General features: G+C 35.4%; 1 protein-coding gene across 1 annotated transcript in view; it reads right to left on the bottom strand.

Annotated features, from left to right (window-relative positions):
• Positions 1-16,833, bottom strand: part of LOC108365865 (chaoptin) — a 78,142-nt gene that overhangs the window by 13,844 nt on the left and 47,465 nt on the right. Inside the window, exon 2 of the mRNA XM_017620056.1 lies at positions 9,585-9,729. Within this exon, the coding sequence (XP_017475545.1) occupies positions 9,585-9,729 (145 nt within the window). The remainder of the gene's footprint in view (positions 1-9,584; positions 9,730-16,833) is intronic.

Below are 16,833 nucleotides of genomic sequence, written 5' to 3' on the forward strand. Positions count from 1 at the left end.
AGATTCAGTAAGTTCTGTGAGGGTATCTCATCGACTCCTGCAGCTGCTAGGCTGCATAAAGCCTTTGCGAAGGACTACACAGAAATCAGACTAGCAATCCAGCGAGCCAATAGCACCTATTCGGGTAACAAAAAAGAGAGGGCACTTGACCTGATCTCGGCCCACTTCCCGGATGCCACTTCGAATTCGGAGGAGGTATCGTGCCGACGGCTTAGGCCATTTCCAGCGGACTGGAAGTTGGCTGGGGGTATATTCACCCACCGGTAAGTCTGCGGGGCCTTGGACTCTTTTGATCGGTATAAATCCCCTGGTGTGGATGCTTCAGCCCAATGCTGCTAAAGCAAGATAAAGAGCTCCTATTTCTTTGTGGTAAAATCCTCCTTGGTTCTTGAGTACATTGATAGGCTTGACGCCCTGGCGGAGCACAATATTATCCAGTTAAATTGGGCACCAGGTCACATAGGAGTTGTTGGTAATGAGGAAGCAGACTAGCTAGCCATAACGGTGCCTCTTCTTCGACTTTAGGGCCTGAGCTCTCCCTTACAATCGGACCTAGCACAATCAAGGAAGAGCTCAAGAAGGTGGGGAACAGACTTAGAGATCAAGACTGGCACCTTACAAAGTACGGGGTAATCATACACCTCTCTAAAGGGAGGTTAAGGATAATAGCAGGTTTTCTGACGAGTCACTGCAGACTAAGAGGTCATCTGCGCAAACCAGGGTTCTGATCGGACGAAATATGTCATTTCTGCGAGTTGACTGAGAAGATTCCTTTACTTCTGCTTTGCGAGTACGAGACGAGAGGTAGCTGGGCCAACTTTGGCCAAATGAAGAACGTATACAATCGCTAACTTCTGAAGATCTGTCCAGATTTCTGGAATCTCTAGGGTTAGATCAAGTACTATGAATGTTTGACAGATCCCTTGGTCGCAGTGCTTACCGCTATATAAATCTATCGATAACAATTTCAGTATCAATAAAAAATGATATAATCGAAGACAATTCACTTAACGATAATCATTTAAAAGGCGAATCAATGGCGAGGATGTTGTCGCTGAAGGAAAAAATATCTACAAATAATAATTCAAAATAGCGAAAACAGGGACCAAATAAAGCGATATCTATAATAGTCGTTTATAAAATAAGTAATACTGCCATTGAAAATAATGAAACCAAATAACAATAATAATGTGAAGGAAGTAATACCGATGACAATAAAAACGTCGATTAACATACCGATAACGGTAGATTACAAAATTGATACTACTGCCAACGATGATTTTTGTTAAATAAAGGAAAAATTATATCTTTGACCATACCGATAACAACCGCAATATCAGTGATAAGCACGTAAAATAATATTTTAAAGAATTCTGGCACGTAGCTACATCCACTGGTATGTTATCTTCAAGGCTATAAATGTAGTATGCACTAGCTAATACATATAGGAGCAGCAAAATTATCGATATTTGCCATACTCGATACTTTCGATATTTAGGTGAAAACAACTCGATATATCGATACCTGTTGTTAATATTTTTTACTCTAAGTTAACAACTAAAACTATGTTGCGAAAAACCATTCAAAGTTTCATCAAAATTGTTATTAGAATTTCTCGAAAAATATAGTCTATTAAATTTTCATATAACATAGTGCAAGTTCGAAACCGCTAAAAAATTCGTTGATTTCTGATAATTGCATTTCCCTCCATACAGAGTATGTTCCCTACAAAGTATACATATATGTTATCAAATGCAAAACACCATCAGCAAAAAACATTATCTAAAATCAAAGAAATTTTTTAGCGACTTCGAAATTGGCTACAAATCGGCATTAAAAAATTTAGAGTTGGGATTCCATACTCGTTATCGAAAAAAGATCGATGTCAATACCAAAGTATAGAAAGCGTTTCGGACCGACCCCTGTTTAATATTTATTTCGTAGGCCATAAATATGAGGCAAACTCCAGTCTCGATTCCAATACAGTAGCCGCCAGCTGCTTGAGACATACCTATGAACAAATATGACAGCACCCCAGGATCTAGTTGAGCATTTGAACCGAAAACGTTGACTATAACATAACAGATATACATATATTGCGGTTTGATTGCTTCCGCTTAAGTTGGAATGAACGAGTGCTATAGACCTGGTAAGGCAACAAATTACCTCACCATTGTTGAGAGCTACGGCGTGCAATAGCACTCCTGCTAATAGTGGATGTCAATACAATTATATTAGTTGCGATAGTACAGAACAACATTGAATGAATTCGTAAGCATAATTGCTAAACAAGCATTGGAGCAAGTAGCACGGAACGGCAGCCAATCTCTTGGACGATTTTTTCTTTCATTCCTCGCCTGAGGATTGTAAGGAGAGTTCTAGGCTTACTCAGCTATTCAGGTCAAAGCTAAACCAAATTTATTTCAAATTACTCAGATATCCATGTGATGGGGGCAAATGGACTTGAAAACTGAATAAAACTCTAGAAAAATGTAATTACAAGGATATCGGATCAGAATTCCTCTTCTGGTAACCTTTGGAACTATAACTTACATATTTCGGATTTCCGGAGTCTAAATAAAGTTCATAAGAGGTAGGGAATGACTTGAAGAAACTTAAGTCAAGTTAATACACTCAGTTTGTGTCTCAAGCAGTGAACGCTAATATTGCGTATTAATTATTATTATTATTTTTTTCCAATAGTTAGGCGGCCAAACGCAGTCAAAAATAATGAATTTGTACGACTTTTATTAATCGGGCGCCATGGAAATTTAAGCTGCTGCCAAAACAAAACACTCTAACCATGTGAGAGTACTGAAACTTAAATCCAAATAAAATTGCGCTGCCTCGCCGATAGTAATACATTAATGTACTGACGAAATAGAGCAGGATGCAGGCGTGTTAATATATAGTACGTAGTAAGGTCACAGCGAACGAGGCTGATGCCTAAATGCACTACATTAACTGCACTCACTTTGGCGTAATCAGCTGATGACCTGCCAACCGACGATCTAACGCAACGCAGCACTGTTGTTGTGTATATCAGTAAAATGAAAATATTTTCTCCATAAGTAAATGTGTGGACATACATATATAGATATACTTACATGCGAAATTTAATTTTGTATTTTGACAGCTCAGTTGTTGGCTGAATGTATGCGCTTACAGAAGCTTGCCCATCTCAATTAATGTATGCGGGCCTATGAGTGGGTGCTTTCTGTGTATGACGGACCGTCGTATGGATGTGCTTTATGTGTATGTGCATGTGAGTGATGGGAAATTATTCAGTTTTAAATAGAATTAATCAACTGTTCATACAAATTTGCGTGGGAGAGTAAGTAATTAAAGAAGCCAAACGAAAATTAATTGAAATATGTTTAACACAGCTTGCGGGTGGAGCAGAATATGAGTTAACTTAGCGAAAAATGAAATGAAATAACAAAATATACTGAAGTCCACACACAGACTACAACAGAGGAGCCTGCATGGTTAGCATGCTGGATAAAATGCAAAAATATTGTCCCGCTAGCTGGGGATTCCCATATAACGCTTGTGTGTAGCAAAGAAAGGCCTGTACGGTCGGCGTCTGTCAGCCATGCACATCTAGTGCGGCCACAGGGAATAATTTAAATACGGACACAACTTTTTTAAGAGAAGAATTAGCTTCGTTCAGCCGTGAGTATGCAGAAGAAGAATGACTTGTTAGAGGGTACTCTCTGTGTGCGGGTGTCCTGGCCAAAGGCGGAAACAGAGTCACAGCATAGAGAATTAAAATTTGTTTCTCAAGAGGCAAAGATCAGCGGATAATACCTTTCTGAGTATATCTGAAACAACTCTTATACTTTTAACACTTCACGGGAGGCCATTTGCTACTAGCAATAGTGGACAAGATCACTCTGTAGGAAATGTGACTGCTATAAGCTGGAGCTTTGTTTTAGTTATTCTCTGCTTGTAGATCCGTTAATCAGGGACGTCAGATTCTTAGGTAATATTAAACTCTTTTCCCACTATTTCCTCTACAGAGGGAGACCAGTTTTGGCCTGATAGCTTCCAGGAGCTGAGCTTCTAGGAACTCATCTAAATATGCAAAAACTCATAAAAAACTCTTGTAACTAGGTTAAGAGGTAAGTTGTAGAGTGATTTAAGAGCCGCATCGATATCTGAACTCGCAACTTGATTTCCATTTTTGCCGAAGAAATGGGGTAGAAAGCTACGATTTCTGGATTCTCTATCCGGGAGCAAGAAGCCCGATGTGTCAAGGATATGGATGACCAGTTTCTTGCATCAGATGGTATACATCTTATTTATTTCAAAATCGGGAAACAGGCCCCCGACTCACGTAAATCATACAGAACTATTAGTTTAACTTCCTTCATATTAAAGACCGTCTAAAGACTGCTAGACTTACATACATATTAGGCATAAGCTTAGACATGCAACCCCACTACACAACACTCAGTTTGCGTATGTCCACGGCAAATTGATAGATTCCGCCCTACAGTGTTTGGTTGGTAAGGTCGAAAGAGCTCCCGATTTTGATAGCACCGCCTACGAATCTGTCTCCGGGGCACTGACCCAATGATGCATAGATCCGTCCAATATCAGGCGGATCCGTGAGCGTGATATCCCAGCGTGCGGGGTTCTTTCTGCTCTGTGCCTCTATAGTAAGGTGGAAAAAACGCAGCAAAAACTGTAAAATTCTGCAAGTTCTCCGACGCTATATCAAAGGAAATCTGTTTTGGAAAATAATTTAAGGTCAAAATTCTGAACTAGAGTCCAGATATGTACACTGGTACACACACGGATCAAGGATGGAGGGCAGAGCAGGAGCGAGTGTCTTTGGACCTGGCACCAAACTTTCTATTGCAATACTGGGCCCATGGTATTTTAGGCCCAGGTACCAGAAATCTCAATTTATGCCAGACGGAACTTTGAAAGGGCTTAAACGGCGCGTACCTAGTTTTATTTTCAGAAAGCCAGGCGGAAATAAAGGCCCCTTCCAATAGGACGATCACCTCCAGGTTCGTCAAGGAGTGCTTTGACACTAATCAACTCTTGTCAGCAAGGAACACGATGTTACTTTGTTGGGTGGCAGGACACTGCGGGATAGTGGGTAACAAGACCGCCAACAAATTGGCAATCCGTATTGGCGTCCGTACTTGTGGGGCCAGAACCGTTTTGCGGACCCAGTTGGTCTTTCTCGCGGCTTAAATAGAATCGTGGGTAAACTCAGAACGCGATAAGTACTGAGGATATGTAGGAGGCGTAGACAGGTTAGGCTTTTTGGTTATATGTACTTTTGCTGGGAAAGATATACAACTTCTGAACAGAGCCGATATCAAGTTGCTTGTTGGCTATCGGACGGGTCATAGCACGGGATTGGCAAGACTAAAACTGCAACTGCTTCAGTTCTTCCACAGTCGATGCCCTTAAGGTTATGAACTCCTGTACAAAGAAAATTTTTTAACGGAGGCTAATAACATCTTGAGCCGTCAGAGTTAAAGACAATCACAGGGATACAAAAGATCTTCTAGGTCGCTAAATAAATGGTAAATAAACCTTCACCTTGAAAAGCACCGTCGCGCCAATTGGCTTTAGATATCTTACTTTTCAGTAAAGTTTTTATAATTTCTGTGCAAAAAGTCAAACAGCCCACACTGCAGTTCATTAGAAAGATGCGTGTTTTAAGGTTTCATATTTTATGTTTTAAGCCTAATAAGCTTTGAAACTTGAAGTAAATTTTATTAATTTTTAATTTATGTTAACAAACCTGCGTACCCAATTGTTCGAAAGAATTTAAGAAGCTTCAGGCACTAAATTATCCTACGAAATTTATTTCTTACTTCACCTAATGAGCATTTCAGGATGAGGATCAAAAAAATGAGTTTTAATTGCAAAGAAAAATCGCGATAAATATCAAAACGAAAAACACGAATGCATTTCAACAACACTCTCGCACGAGTAGTGGTCCACCATATATATATATATATATATATGTAGGTACTATATGAAGGCACAGGCGGCGTGCAACTCGCTCAAGTAATTGCAAAAAGTTTTTCGTACACCAACAGGTTAGTAAGANGTAGGTACTATATGAAGGCACATGCGGCGTGCAAATCGCTCAAGTAATTGCAAAAAGTTTTTCGTACACCAACAGGTTAGTAAGAATTATTCCTGCAAACGATTTGCCGCCAACCTTATTGCCTTCTTCATTCTGTAGTTTAATTTTATTCTCTTTCTACTCGCGCGCCACCCCAGCTTTCTGTTGCTTTAATGATATTTACTTTTTGATACGTTTATTTATATTTTTCTTTCACTAAGTGAATTTCAATCTCTTCATTTTGCCATTTTCTCATATTAAATTCAACTTTGTTTACTAGCCAGCGTTCATGGTTATTGATTTATCAGCAGATAACTATATATATGTAAGTACATAGTTGCTCATATGGAGTGGTAGAGTGCAATCGAGCAGAAAAGCAGCAAAAATAGTCTTGCGCCAATGCGTCAGAGAGGAAAAACCAAAACAAAAAAAAAAAACAAAAACTACATTCATAATATAGATTTTTTACTTACATACATACACACATATGTATGTATGTACATTGAAATAAATGTAGATGGAGCTGTGTGGATTCAATAACTAAGTATGTATATGCAATGTTCAGTATATTTACAAAACTGCATGTTTTCAACTCATTTTCATTACATATACTTGAGAAATATTTCCTTCTTTGGAAAATTTTTTTATTTAAGTATGTACAGCGAACTCATTTAGATCAAATATCATTTAAGTGTAGTTTTGGGGAATAATTAATAAAGCTGCTGCATCCGGTAAATAAATCAAAAAATTTCGGTTAATCTTGCTGTATGTATGTAAGTGTGTAGGTATGTGTATACATACATATGTATGCACATTCGCATTGAACATCAACTTTGTAAACCATACATTCGTGCATATGTACGTAACTATTTATGCACTAACATATCTCGGGTTGTTCAAGGCTTTGGAGCAGCAAGATATAATTTGAATCTAGGTGAATTATAAATAAATATACGGTAGGTAGGTAGGTAGGCGCCGAACCATTTTCAATCTTTGACACAACTCGTCAGGAACCTGAGGTTTTTGTCCCACAAGTTGTCAAGGTCACTAAAGTAAGGATACCCCAGAAAGCGCAACTGAAACTGAAAGAAAACTGTCTTCTCCTATTCAAAGTGTATGCAACTTTTACAGCATCTATAGTAAGGAAATCTGCGCCGTTCTGCAAATTTTTCTATGTGAAAGTTGCCTATTAGAGTGCCGATTGTGTGAGATATATCCTTCCTCTTTAGAGAATATTAGCGCTTCAAGACCTTTTTCGAACCCACCTAGACTAGACTAGCCTAAAAATTCGGCAGGTCAAAGTTTACATTCATCTCTTGATCGTAAGTGGCGAAAGGCATACCAATGCGTTATTTTACCCGAAAAAACTTTTGACTTTTATTATTTGGAGCAAGAAATACAGATAGAGAAAGATAGAATTTTGTTTTTAACAGAAAACAACCAGTTTTTTTGTCAAAAAATTAAAAAAAAACCCCGAAATTTAAAATACTTAGGATCCCGAGTAATCCCAAAAGTTGGAGAAAATTCTTTAAAAAATATCAATATTCTGTAAAGGCCTACGAAATAAAATAAGGTGAAAATCTTGAAAAGTTTCGAAAAAGCGAAGATTCTTTGTCAAAGTCAAAAGTAGAACCCGAAGAGTTCGGAAAAGTCTTAAAAAGATTCTGAACCGTCCTGAAAAAATCCCGTGGAAAGTCTCAAAAAAATTTAAATTCATTCAAAAATCTCAAAAGTAAAAACCGCAGACTTCGAGAAAAGGTTATAAAAAGATTCTGAATGGACCGCAAAAAATCCCATGAAAATTTTAAAATTTTGAAAATTTTCGAAAAACAAAACAAAAAATTAGAGGTATTTCAGGATTCTATGTAATGGTATCTTCAAACAAATACGGTTCCACTGAAGACTATTTTTATCAGTTGCGAGATTTTGCCTTACGGAATGATTTAATAGGAAGCCTTAAAGCACGTTTATTTTCCTAATATAGATTTTGCCTTGAAAAATTAAGAAGACAGAATACGCAGCTCCTCAAAATGTAAATTAGTAAAAGCTTAATTAGACTTCAATTTGCTTATATGCCTATAAATAAATTTAAAAAAGAAGGCCATCTCATAAGGACATACATACATACCTACTCATAAAGAATGAAAATAGAAAAGAAGATCGTCAAGCACCAAAAATTATTGTCTTTTTCTCTCACTAAATGGAACTGAAGAAGGAATATGTATGTGTCATACTAGTAACCCGTCGGAAGTACCAAAACATGTGTATTTCTGCATGAGGAAGCTTCTTATTATAGCAATTTACCGTTTGCAGGCGGCGCATATTGGAGTTCCCGCTATTTTATGTTGTAAGATCAGGACGCACAGCATAAATTAGAGGTGTATATCGGCCAAACGATCAGCAAAAGAGTAAGCGACAAATATTTATTTGTTATTAATCAGGCATAGAGTGGTCACTTCGACTAGCTTTTAGGGTGCATTTGTAAAGCGAAATGGAAAACTATCCCACAAATGTTCAAGAAAAGGTTCAAACAATTGACTAACGAATGTTTTGGTCGAGAGCAAGTTTCGAAATTTATTTGTGTTATGTCAAACAGAAATTTTGATTTATATGCCCTAAAATCCTTTTCAATTACCACCAAAATGCTTTCGGAGACGAGTGTAGCCTATTTATAGTTTTTTGAGTATATATCAGACCAAGAGTTTTATGACTGTAAAGTCAGGATTTGATGATCTATGTACACCCCTCTTGTGAGCTAACTAGAGCTCTTTTGTTTGCAGAAGAGTGAGTAATTCATTAGATTCGGTATTAGGCGTAAGAGCAGAAACCAATTGTTTTAATTATGGCAGAGATTACCACAAAACTTTCATTCTGTACTTCAACTCCGTGGTCCCTCAGTCAGATAGATATCTCAGATGTGACTATGTGATTTGATTGCATGCAATAGCCTCGCTAAATGTAAATTCCCATAACTGTGGGGCGTTTGACTTTAAATCGAGCATAAAGACCATTGTAGGTAAATCTTTTGGCAATTGTGTATGTATATATATTTTTCAAACACAAAGCATACGAATTCCATGTTCGGAGATACAAAAAAATGAATTCTTCATTCAATTCCACAAATCCACAATACTCTTACTACAACAGCATCCCCCAAAGCACACTTGCTTGTCTTTCTCGCACGCTCAATTAAATTACAAATTCAGCAAACTAACCAATAACACACACATATATATGTATGCAACACCCAAACAATCTCTACACACACATTCTGGCATACTATTTTGCACTTTACTGTACACATTTGATCTCTACCTCATTTACCTTGCAAGTCGAGTCGTGTACTACGATTGATGATATGAAATAAATACTTCATTGATTTATATGGTTGCTATGGTTTGTTGTAGTTTTTTGTATGTACTTATGTACCTATGCCTCCATGTACAAAATATGTATAAATATATATTTGTTACTGTGCACTCACCTGAAACTGCGATCTGAAATGTCCTGCAATTCGTTATCTATCAATTTCAATGTTTTCAGTCTGAGTCCCTGAAATGTTTCATCGTCGACACTTTGCAAATGTGTGCGTGACATTTCAATGTAACGCACGGAACTATGTATGAATTCTGTAAGTAGAAAGAAGAGAGAGATTTTATATAAATAATAGTTAATTAACAGAGCAACTATTAATAAATTTTGGCTGAGCTTCTCCTCCAATTTGTCGTGTGCGTCTTAATAGGCCTAGACTTTTACATGGCTTCCGGCAAGTTTTCTAAAAACATTTCATTTTATTACTTAGTTTACTGTACCCATAACTTTTTAATATTAGAAATTTTGCAAGAACATTGACCATTTTTGGTTGCATGCGACGTACTCCAGTTTTGCCAACAAAAAAATTTATAATTTTTTTTTCCAAAATTTCAGAAAATTGGTATTCTTAAGTTTTAACGGAAACCTCTCCACCACTTTTGTAGATTAATAAAAATATTTTTGTCTTAAATATAGTTCAAACAGCAGCTAAAACTATAAAAATAAAAGTTTCTAATTTTGTACAAAATTTCATACAAATCTCATAAAATTTTTATAAAAATTGTAAACTTTTAATGCAACGTTTCAGCAAAATTTCGGGTATGCAGTTTAATAGCCCATTCAATTCTCGTCTAATAAAGTGCAAGTTTATGCTATGTCAAAGTGCTGGTTAATTTTTGACAATTATTTTTCAATACGATGTTGCGTGTTTCTCCCATATAAAAAGCATTTGTTAGTTCGAAAAAATACGCAAGATCATTAGCATAAAAATTTTCAAACACCTCCGAGAATTTGGAAAGACTTCTTGGACATTATTATACTAAAATTAAATTGTTGAACTGCATAGTCGAAATTTTCCTAAAAACATTTATTAAAAAGTTAGAAATTTTGATAAATTTTTTACAAAGCTTAAATCTTGTTGTTACTACCCACAGTTTTGGTTGCGTTTGAACTATATTTAAAAAAATATTAAAATTTTTTTTAATTTATAAAATTCTATTTTTTTTATATTATTTACAAAATTCTACCACATATTTTTTTTTTAAGTGGTGGTAAGTTTTGCGTGGCTACGAGTGAAAATTAGCATAACAAAATAATAGACTTTGCTGAAATTATCCTCCAATCTAAGGAATAATTTTGCTAAAGCTAATTTCCGCTTCAATTTTAGCAAAAAAATTACTCAGCGAAACTAAAACAAAAGTGAAATTAGTTTGACCTTTTTATTTGAGCTTCTTTAAATATTTAAGACAGATAAAAGCTTCGCAACACTAACTTTTGTTGCTGTTCTTTGTTTTCCTGAAATTTATTTTTAGTATTTTTTACCAGACAACTTAAAAACTTGTTCGTCCTTATGCATCAAAAAATTTATATTTCTTATTTTAAAGAATTTTTTGCCTCATTTAATACCGATATTAATATTCATAATTGCACCGGATTCTTAAAATATATATATATTTTTTAATAAATTAGAAGTCCTTAAAAAAACCGGTTTTTGTATTTTGGGTCACTAACTTCGCGAATATAATATTTAAATTCTAAAATTGACGGCCGCACGATGTAGCTTGCCCTCTACATCCTTTTTCTCTACCTTCATTTCCGTAAAATTTTACTTTGCTTACTACTTTCTATTCCTTAAATTTTTTTTTAACAACTTTGTATCTCCCTTTTCCCCCATTTTCTTCCAGGTCACAAGAGACCGAAGTTTCGATCGAAGTTCAAATTGTTACCCATTTGCAGAAGAGTAGTCGCGTATATATGTATCTACTATCACACAAATTGCACGCCACTCAATAGATTTGTAAGTGTTTGCGGCAGCAGCAGCTTTTAGCCAATCATTGCTGCCGCACAGGGAATTTCAAACAAGCGCTTACTTACGACAAAAAAGCTAACACAAATAGATACAAACCAATGAGTATGCACACACAAAAAGAAAAAAAAAATCACAAATAATGGGGTCATCAGCGAGGCCAACGAGTCATCAGAAATGACAATGGCAGTTCACGCTTGCTGGTAAACGGGGGCAACTGTATTGTAATGGGCACATTTCGTGAATGCAATGAAAATTGAAATAGGCAATTAAGTCGACAGTTAGGAGGCAAGCAGGCAGGAAACGATGCAATCGCGTACACAAAGCTGATACAGTTGATTTTGTTGGAAGTGCTTTTCGGAAATGGATTTCTAATTTATTTAAAATTTGAAAGCGATTTCGATTGAGAGTCGCATACGTAAATGAGTTTAAAACGTCTAAGTGATTTCGCTCTCAATTTCTATTTAGATTTTACTTAACTAGTACAACGATTTTTTTTCATTGCTTTAATGCGCTAGATCAGATGCAATCGCAGCAGTGAAAGCAAAACGCGCAAATGTTACTCATACGCCACGTAGCCCTTTGTAGTCGTATGTACATAGTTGGTAATGAGATATTTGCGCTGGGGTGGCAAAGCTNTCAAATGTTACTCATATGCCACGTAGCCATATGTATTCGTATGTACATAGTTGGTAATGAGATATTTGCGCTGGGGTGGCAAAGCTTTTACAGCCAATCGTGCACAAATAACTTTCACTGTTTCAAATAAAAAATGCGCTTTTGTTGCGCACAAATTCAATGACGCTATCAATATGCCATTAACGTTGGCAAGTTAATAGATTCTTAATGAGCGTTGCTTACTAACAAATGTAAGCTACAAGCTAATAAAGAGCTTAAGTAATGCCAGCAAGTAGTTTGATTGTGTGTATTAGACAACAAATGAAATGAATAATGCAAAGTAATGTGTGTGGTTGCTTAATATGTAGTAAGTATATCGCACAAGCGGTTGGGTGGTGGGTGGTTGCAATAAGTAGTTGGGATCTAAGCGGCGCACAATAAAACAAAATGCCATGCCACTTAACTCAAGCAACCAAAGTTTAATAGGGGCTCAAGCTGGCTTTTGTAATTGCCCCGCTGTCTGTGAGCTTATGTGTATAATGCCTCGACCACTATGCCGCTTACATATATGCCCATTGTGCGAATGTCTACTTGTCTGCTTGCCTGCTCGTCCAGCTGTTTATATGCTTGCTTTTTATCACATTCTGGTAATTAACATACGATTAACTTTCGCACACAATTAAATACGAAAGGGCGCGGCATGGTTTTGTAACTTACAAAAAATAAAACAAAAGCCTGGCACAGTTCGCAGCGTACAAAGAGAGCTGCACACTTTCAAAAAAGGAATCCGTTCAGACAAAACCAGTTGCAAACAAGTCAGTTTGTTTTAGTTTGGAAGGAAACCATGGCACAAGGCATATCATAAGATAGTAGGCTGTTCGATTATTCGAATTTTTTCCAAACCCGGTTTTAGAATTATTCGACAAAGGCAATTTTGATAACATCGGCTCCCATTTTTTTTTTTTTTTGTAATTCGGAACAATCCGGCTAGAGCGGTTAGTTTTTTGCTAATTTTGGGTACTAAGAATTGAAAGCCACAAATAGAATAAAACTTAGTCAGAATTCGTGAAACCGATCACATAAATTTAATTTTTGGTATGCATGGAAAATGTTTCTTAATATATTAAAATAATAATATAATTAGGGGATTCACAAGACGTGTTAACCGTCGTAAAATCTTAAGCTTAACACTTGTTTATGTAAAATAGCGGTTAAAATGGTTGGGGGGTTGGCTAATTATATATTCTTTATCAGTTTAAAAGAATTTCGGTTTAGTTAGAAATCCCCTAAAACCATTTTAATTAAAAAAGATGTTAACCTTAAGATTTTACGACGGTTAACACGTCTTGTGAATCCCCTAAATAAGTATTATGGCGCTTACATTTTTGCTAAGTTTTTGGCCGAGCTGTTCCTTCCAATTACATTTATGTATGTTATTCTGTTTTCCCTTATCTTCATTTTTATCTGTATACTCTATCGATAACAAAATCGATAGTAACATCCGACAAAATATCGCTAACAAAAACAATAAAAATATCGATAAAATCGATAAAAAATTCGATACAAACTTCGATAGCAAAATCGATAATTACATTGGTAGCAAAATCGATTAGAAAATCGATAAAAATATCGATAACAAAGTCGATAAAAAACGATAACAAAAATCGTTTAGAAAATCGATAAAAATATCGATAACAAAATCAATAAATATTCGAAAAAACTCAATCACAAAATCAACAACAAAATCTATAAATAATGGACAATAGTGTCGATAAGCAAATCGATAATAATATGGATAAAAAATTCGATAAAAATATTGTTAATAAAATCTACAACAATATCGATAACAATATCGACAAATGTATCGATAACAAACCGCTAAAATATTGATAACAAAATCGATAAAAATATCAATTATTATATCGATAGGTCAGGAGAACCCCGAAAATTACTAAAATCCCAAAATTGTTCACAGATTGAGTCTCTGTGTCTCCATCTATTTTCTTTTCTCTATAATTACCTGTATTTTAATCTTTCTTTCTCTATCTTCATCCTTACTTTTATCAGTATCCTCATCCTCATCTTTTTCTTTATATTTATCTTTTGTTTTTACTTGTGTGTTTATACTTTTCTTTATCAACATACTCCCCTTCACTAAAGTAAAGTGTTTAAACTTACCTTGGTTTTCATTTTTGCATTTATCTTTACGCACCTCTGTTTTTGTTTTTATTATTGCCCTTGCTTTTATCCTTTTCTTTATCTATGTACATACTGCCCTTTACTTTCATTCTTGTATTGTCCTTTTGCTAAGTGTTATTCTTTAACCTTTTATTAGCAAGTTTTTGTTAAATTCATACCATATGCATACACACAAGAAGTGCTTCCATTTCCGTTGCACCATTTCCGTTGCATCATTTCCGTGTGCAATTTCCGTTGAATTTGCCAATTTACTCCCAACCAACTAACCGCCGCTAAAGAAGTTTCACTTTAAAAACTTTTTTGTTTTATTTTTTAATGTTGGGTTGAACCGGGCTTGAACCCAAGCCCTGCGACTTGGTAGCGCGCACTGCTAACCACTTATTAAATAATTTGAAGTTTTAAACAGGTGGCAACCCTCTAAAAACTGTCCAAAAATATTTTATATGTTCGAGTTAAGGATTTCTTAACAAATCAAAGAAATCAAAGATTTAGTTAACTAGCTCAGTTAAAAGACCCGGTCAATTGATCAAGTTCAGAACGAAACGACCGAACTCTAAGTTCCAGTACTCGACCATAAATACTTTCAGAGGTAAGCAGTATGAAAAACTCAGTTTTTTTTTTTATGGTAAGTGCCACACCCCTTTGTCTATTCGAGGCCAAAGCTATGCTATCTTTTGAGCTGGTCTAAATGATAACAGTGTGCATAATTTTAGGATGATCGATTGAGTAGCTCAGACATGAAAGTTTAACAATCAAACAAACTTACTTTCGCTTTGTTGTAGATCCGTACTTTCATAACGTTACTAATATAGTTATAATCCTATAAGATCTACAACGAAACGACATTATATAACACCTCCTGAACTCCCTAAATATTCGTAACGATTTANGTACCTTCATAACGTTACTAATATAGTTATAATCCTATAAGATCTACAACGATACGACATTATATAACACCCCCTGAACTCCCTAAATATTCGTAACGATTTACAGCGAAATTTGAGGATCAGTTGTATACATACATGCTACACATTAGAGGAAAAATCGCGTTATTCGATAAAAAAAAGACTCCGGTTTATGCGATATTCAATAAATCATTATTTAAAGAAAATNCGTACTTTCATAACGTTACTAATATAGTTATAATCCTATAAGATCTACAACGAAACGACATTATATAACACCTCCTGAACTCCCTAAATATTCGTAACGATTTACAGCGAAATTTGAGGCTCAGTTGTATACATACATGCTACACATTAGAGGAAAAATCGCGTTATTCGATAAAAAAAAGACTCCGGTTTATGCGATATTCAATAAATCATTATTTAAAGAAAATTGCCCAAAAACTTTGGGAAAACCCGGTTAAAGCCGGTTTGGAAAAACCGAGTCAAACACCCTAGTAGGTGGTCTTTACCATTGTTTATATGTTTCTGTTGAAAGAAGCTTCTACATACACNTCCAAAAACTTTGGGAAAGCCCGGTTAAAACCGGTTTGGAAAAACTGAGTCAAACACCCTAGTAGGTAGTCTTTACCATTGTTTATATGTTTCTGTTGAAAGAAGCTTCTACATACACGCCTCTGCAAGCGACTAATTTCTTGTAATTTTTTGAAGCATTGGTAGTTGTTTAAAAGCCTTATTGTTGGAGTGAATATTTATAGTTTTACACATTTGCAAATATAAAAATATTAATAAAATCATACATATTGTCATTAAATAAACCGGACTATTAAAAATATACGTATTAAGTGGATTAACCTTGTAAGAAGTTAGGTTGAACGGCATAGAACAACTTTAATTTGTAGTGAAAAAACTGCTCGGCACTTAAATCAAACTCAAGCAGTCCATGGGGCGGGAGTTGCTCCCTTACAGCACGAGATATAACAATATGAATGGACTCTACTTTGACTAAGTAAATATATGTGGAGCATTCTTTTCGGACGGGAAACCCCATGCTCCCCGAAATTAGTTTCGTCCTAAGAAAGCATGCGAAGGTGCAAATAAAAGCTTATTTCATCTTGCATTCCATGTGGCAATTTCATGAAATAATAATGGCTGAGAAAAGATAGGAACTTCGAATATTTATGAACTATTTTCTCAGAAAATATGTGCCTATAATCAAAAAAAAAGTACTCTATACACTTTTGAGGAAAAATTGTGCCAAATTTTTTTGCATGAAATTAATTTTTTGCAGCAATAATTCCACCCCAGAGATAGAGCGATTAAAGTAAAATTATTCATAGATATGTCGCTGTATCGATAAATGCATTCATCGTTTATTAATGGATATATATATAAGCAAATCTCACTATTTTCTTTTTAGTGTCACTTCCTTCTCTCGCCAGAAAAAAGCGCTAAAGTATATATTTTCAATAGGCGAAAAAGTACCAGAATCACTCATTTTTTCATTGTCACTCTAAAAAAATCATTAGTAACTTTGAAAAGCTTTCAAATAGAATGTACACATTAAAGGCAATGAATGTTGGCATCAAATGCAACATAACTGTGAAGTTTTAAAAGTGTGCCACTAAATAAAAAAATAAAAAATATTGGCAGCATTTTTTAATTTTGAA

The sequence above is a fragment of the Rhagoletis zephyria genome, unplaced genomic scaffold (genome assembly GCF_001687245.7).
Source record: "Rhagoletis zephyria isolate East Lansing unplaced genomic scaffold, Rhagoletis_zephyria_1.1 Rzeph_scaffold_02031, whole genome shotgun sequence".
In the NCBI taxonomy this organism is placed as follows: Eukaryota; Metazoa; Arthropoda; class Insecta; order Diptera; family Tephritidae; genus Rhagoletis; species Rhagoletis zephyria.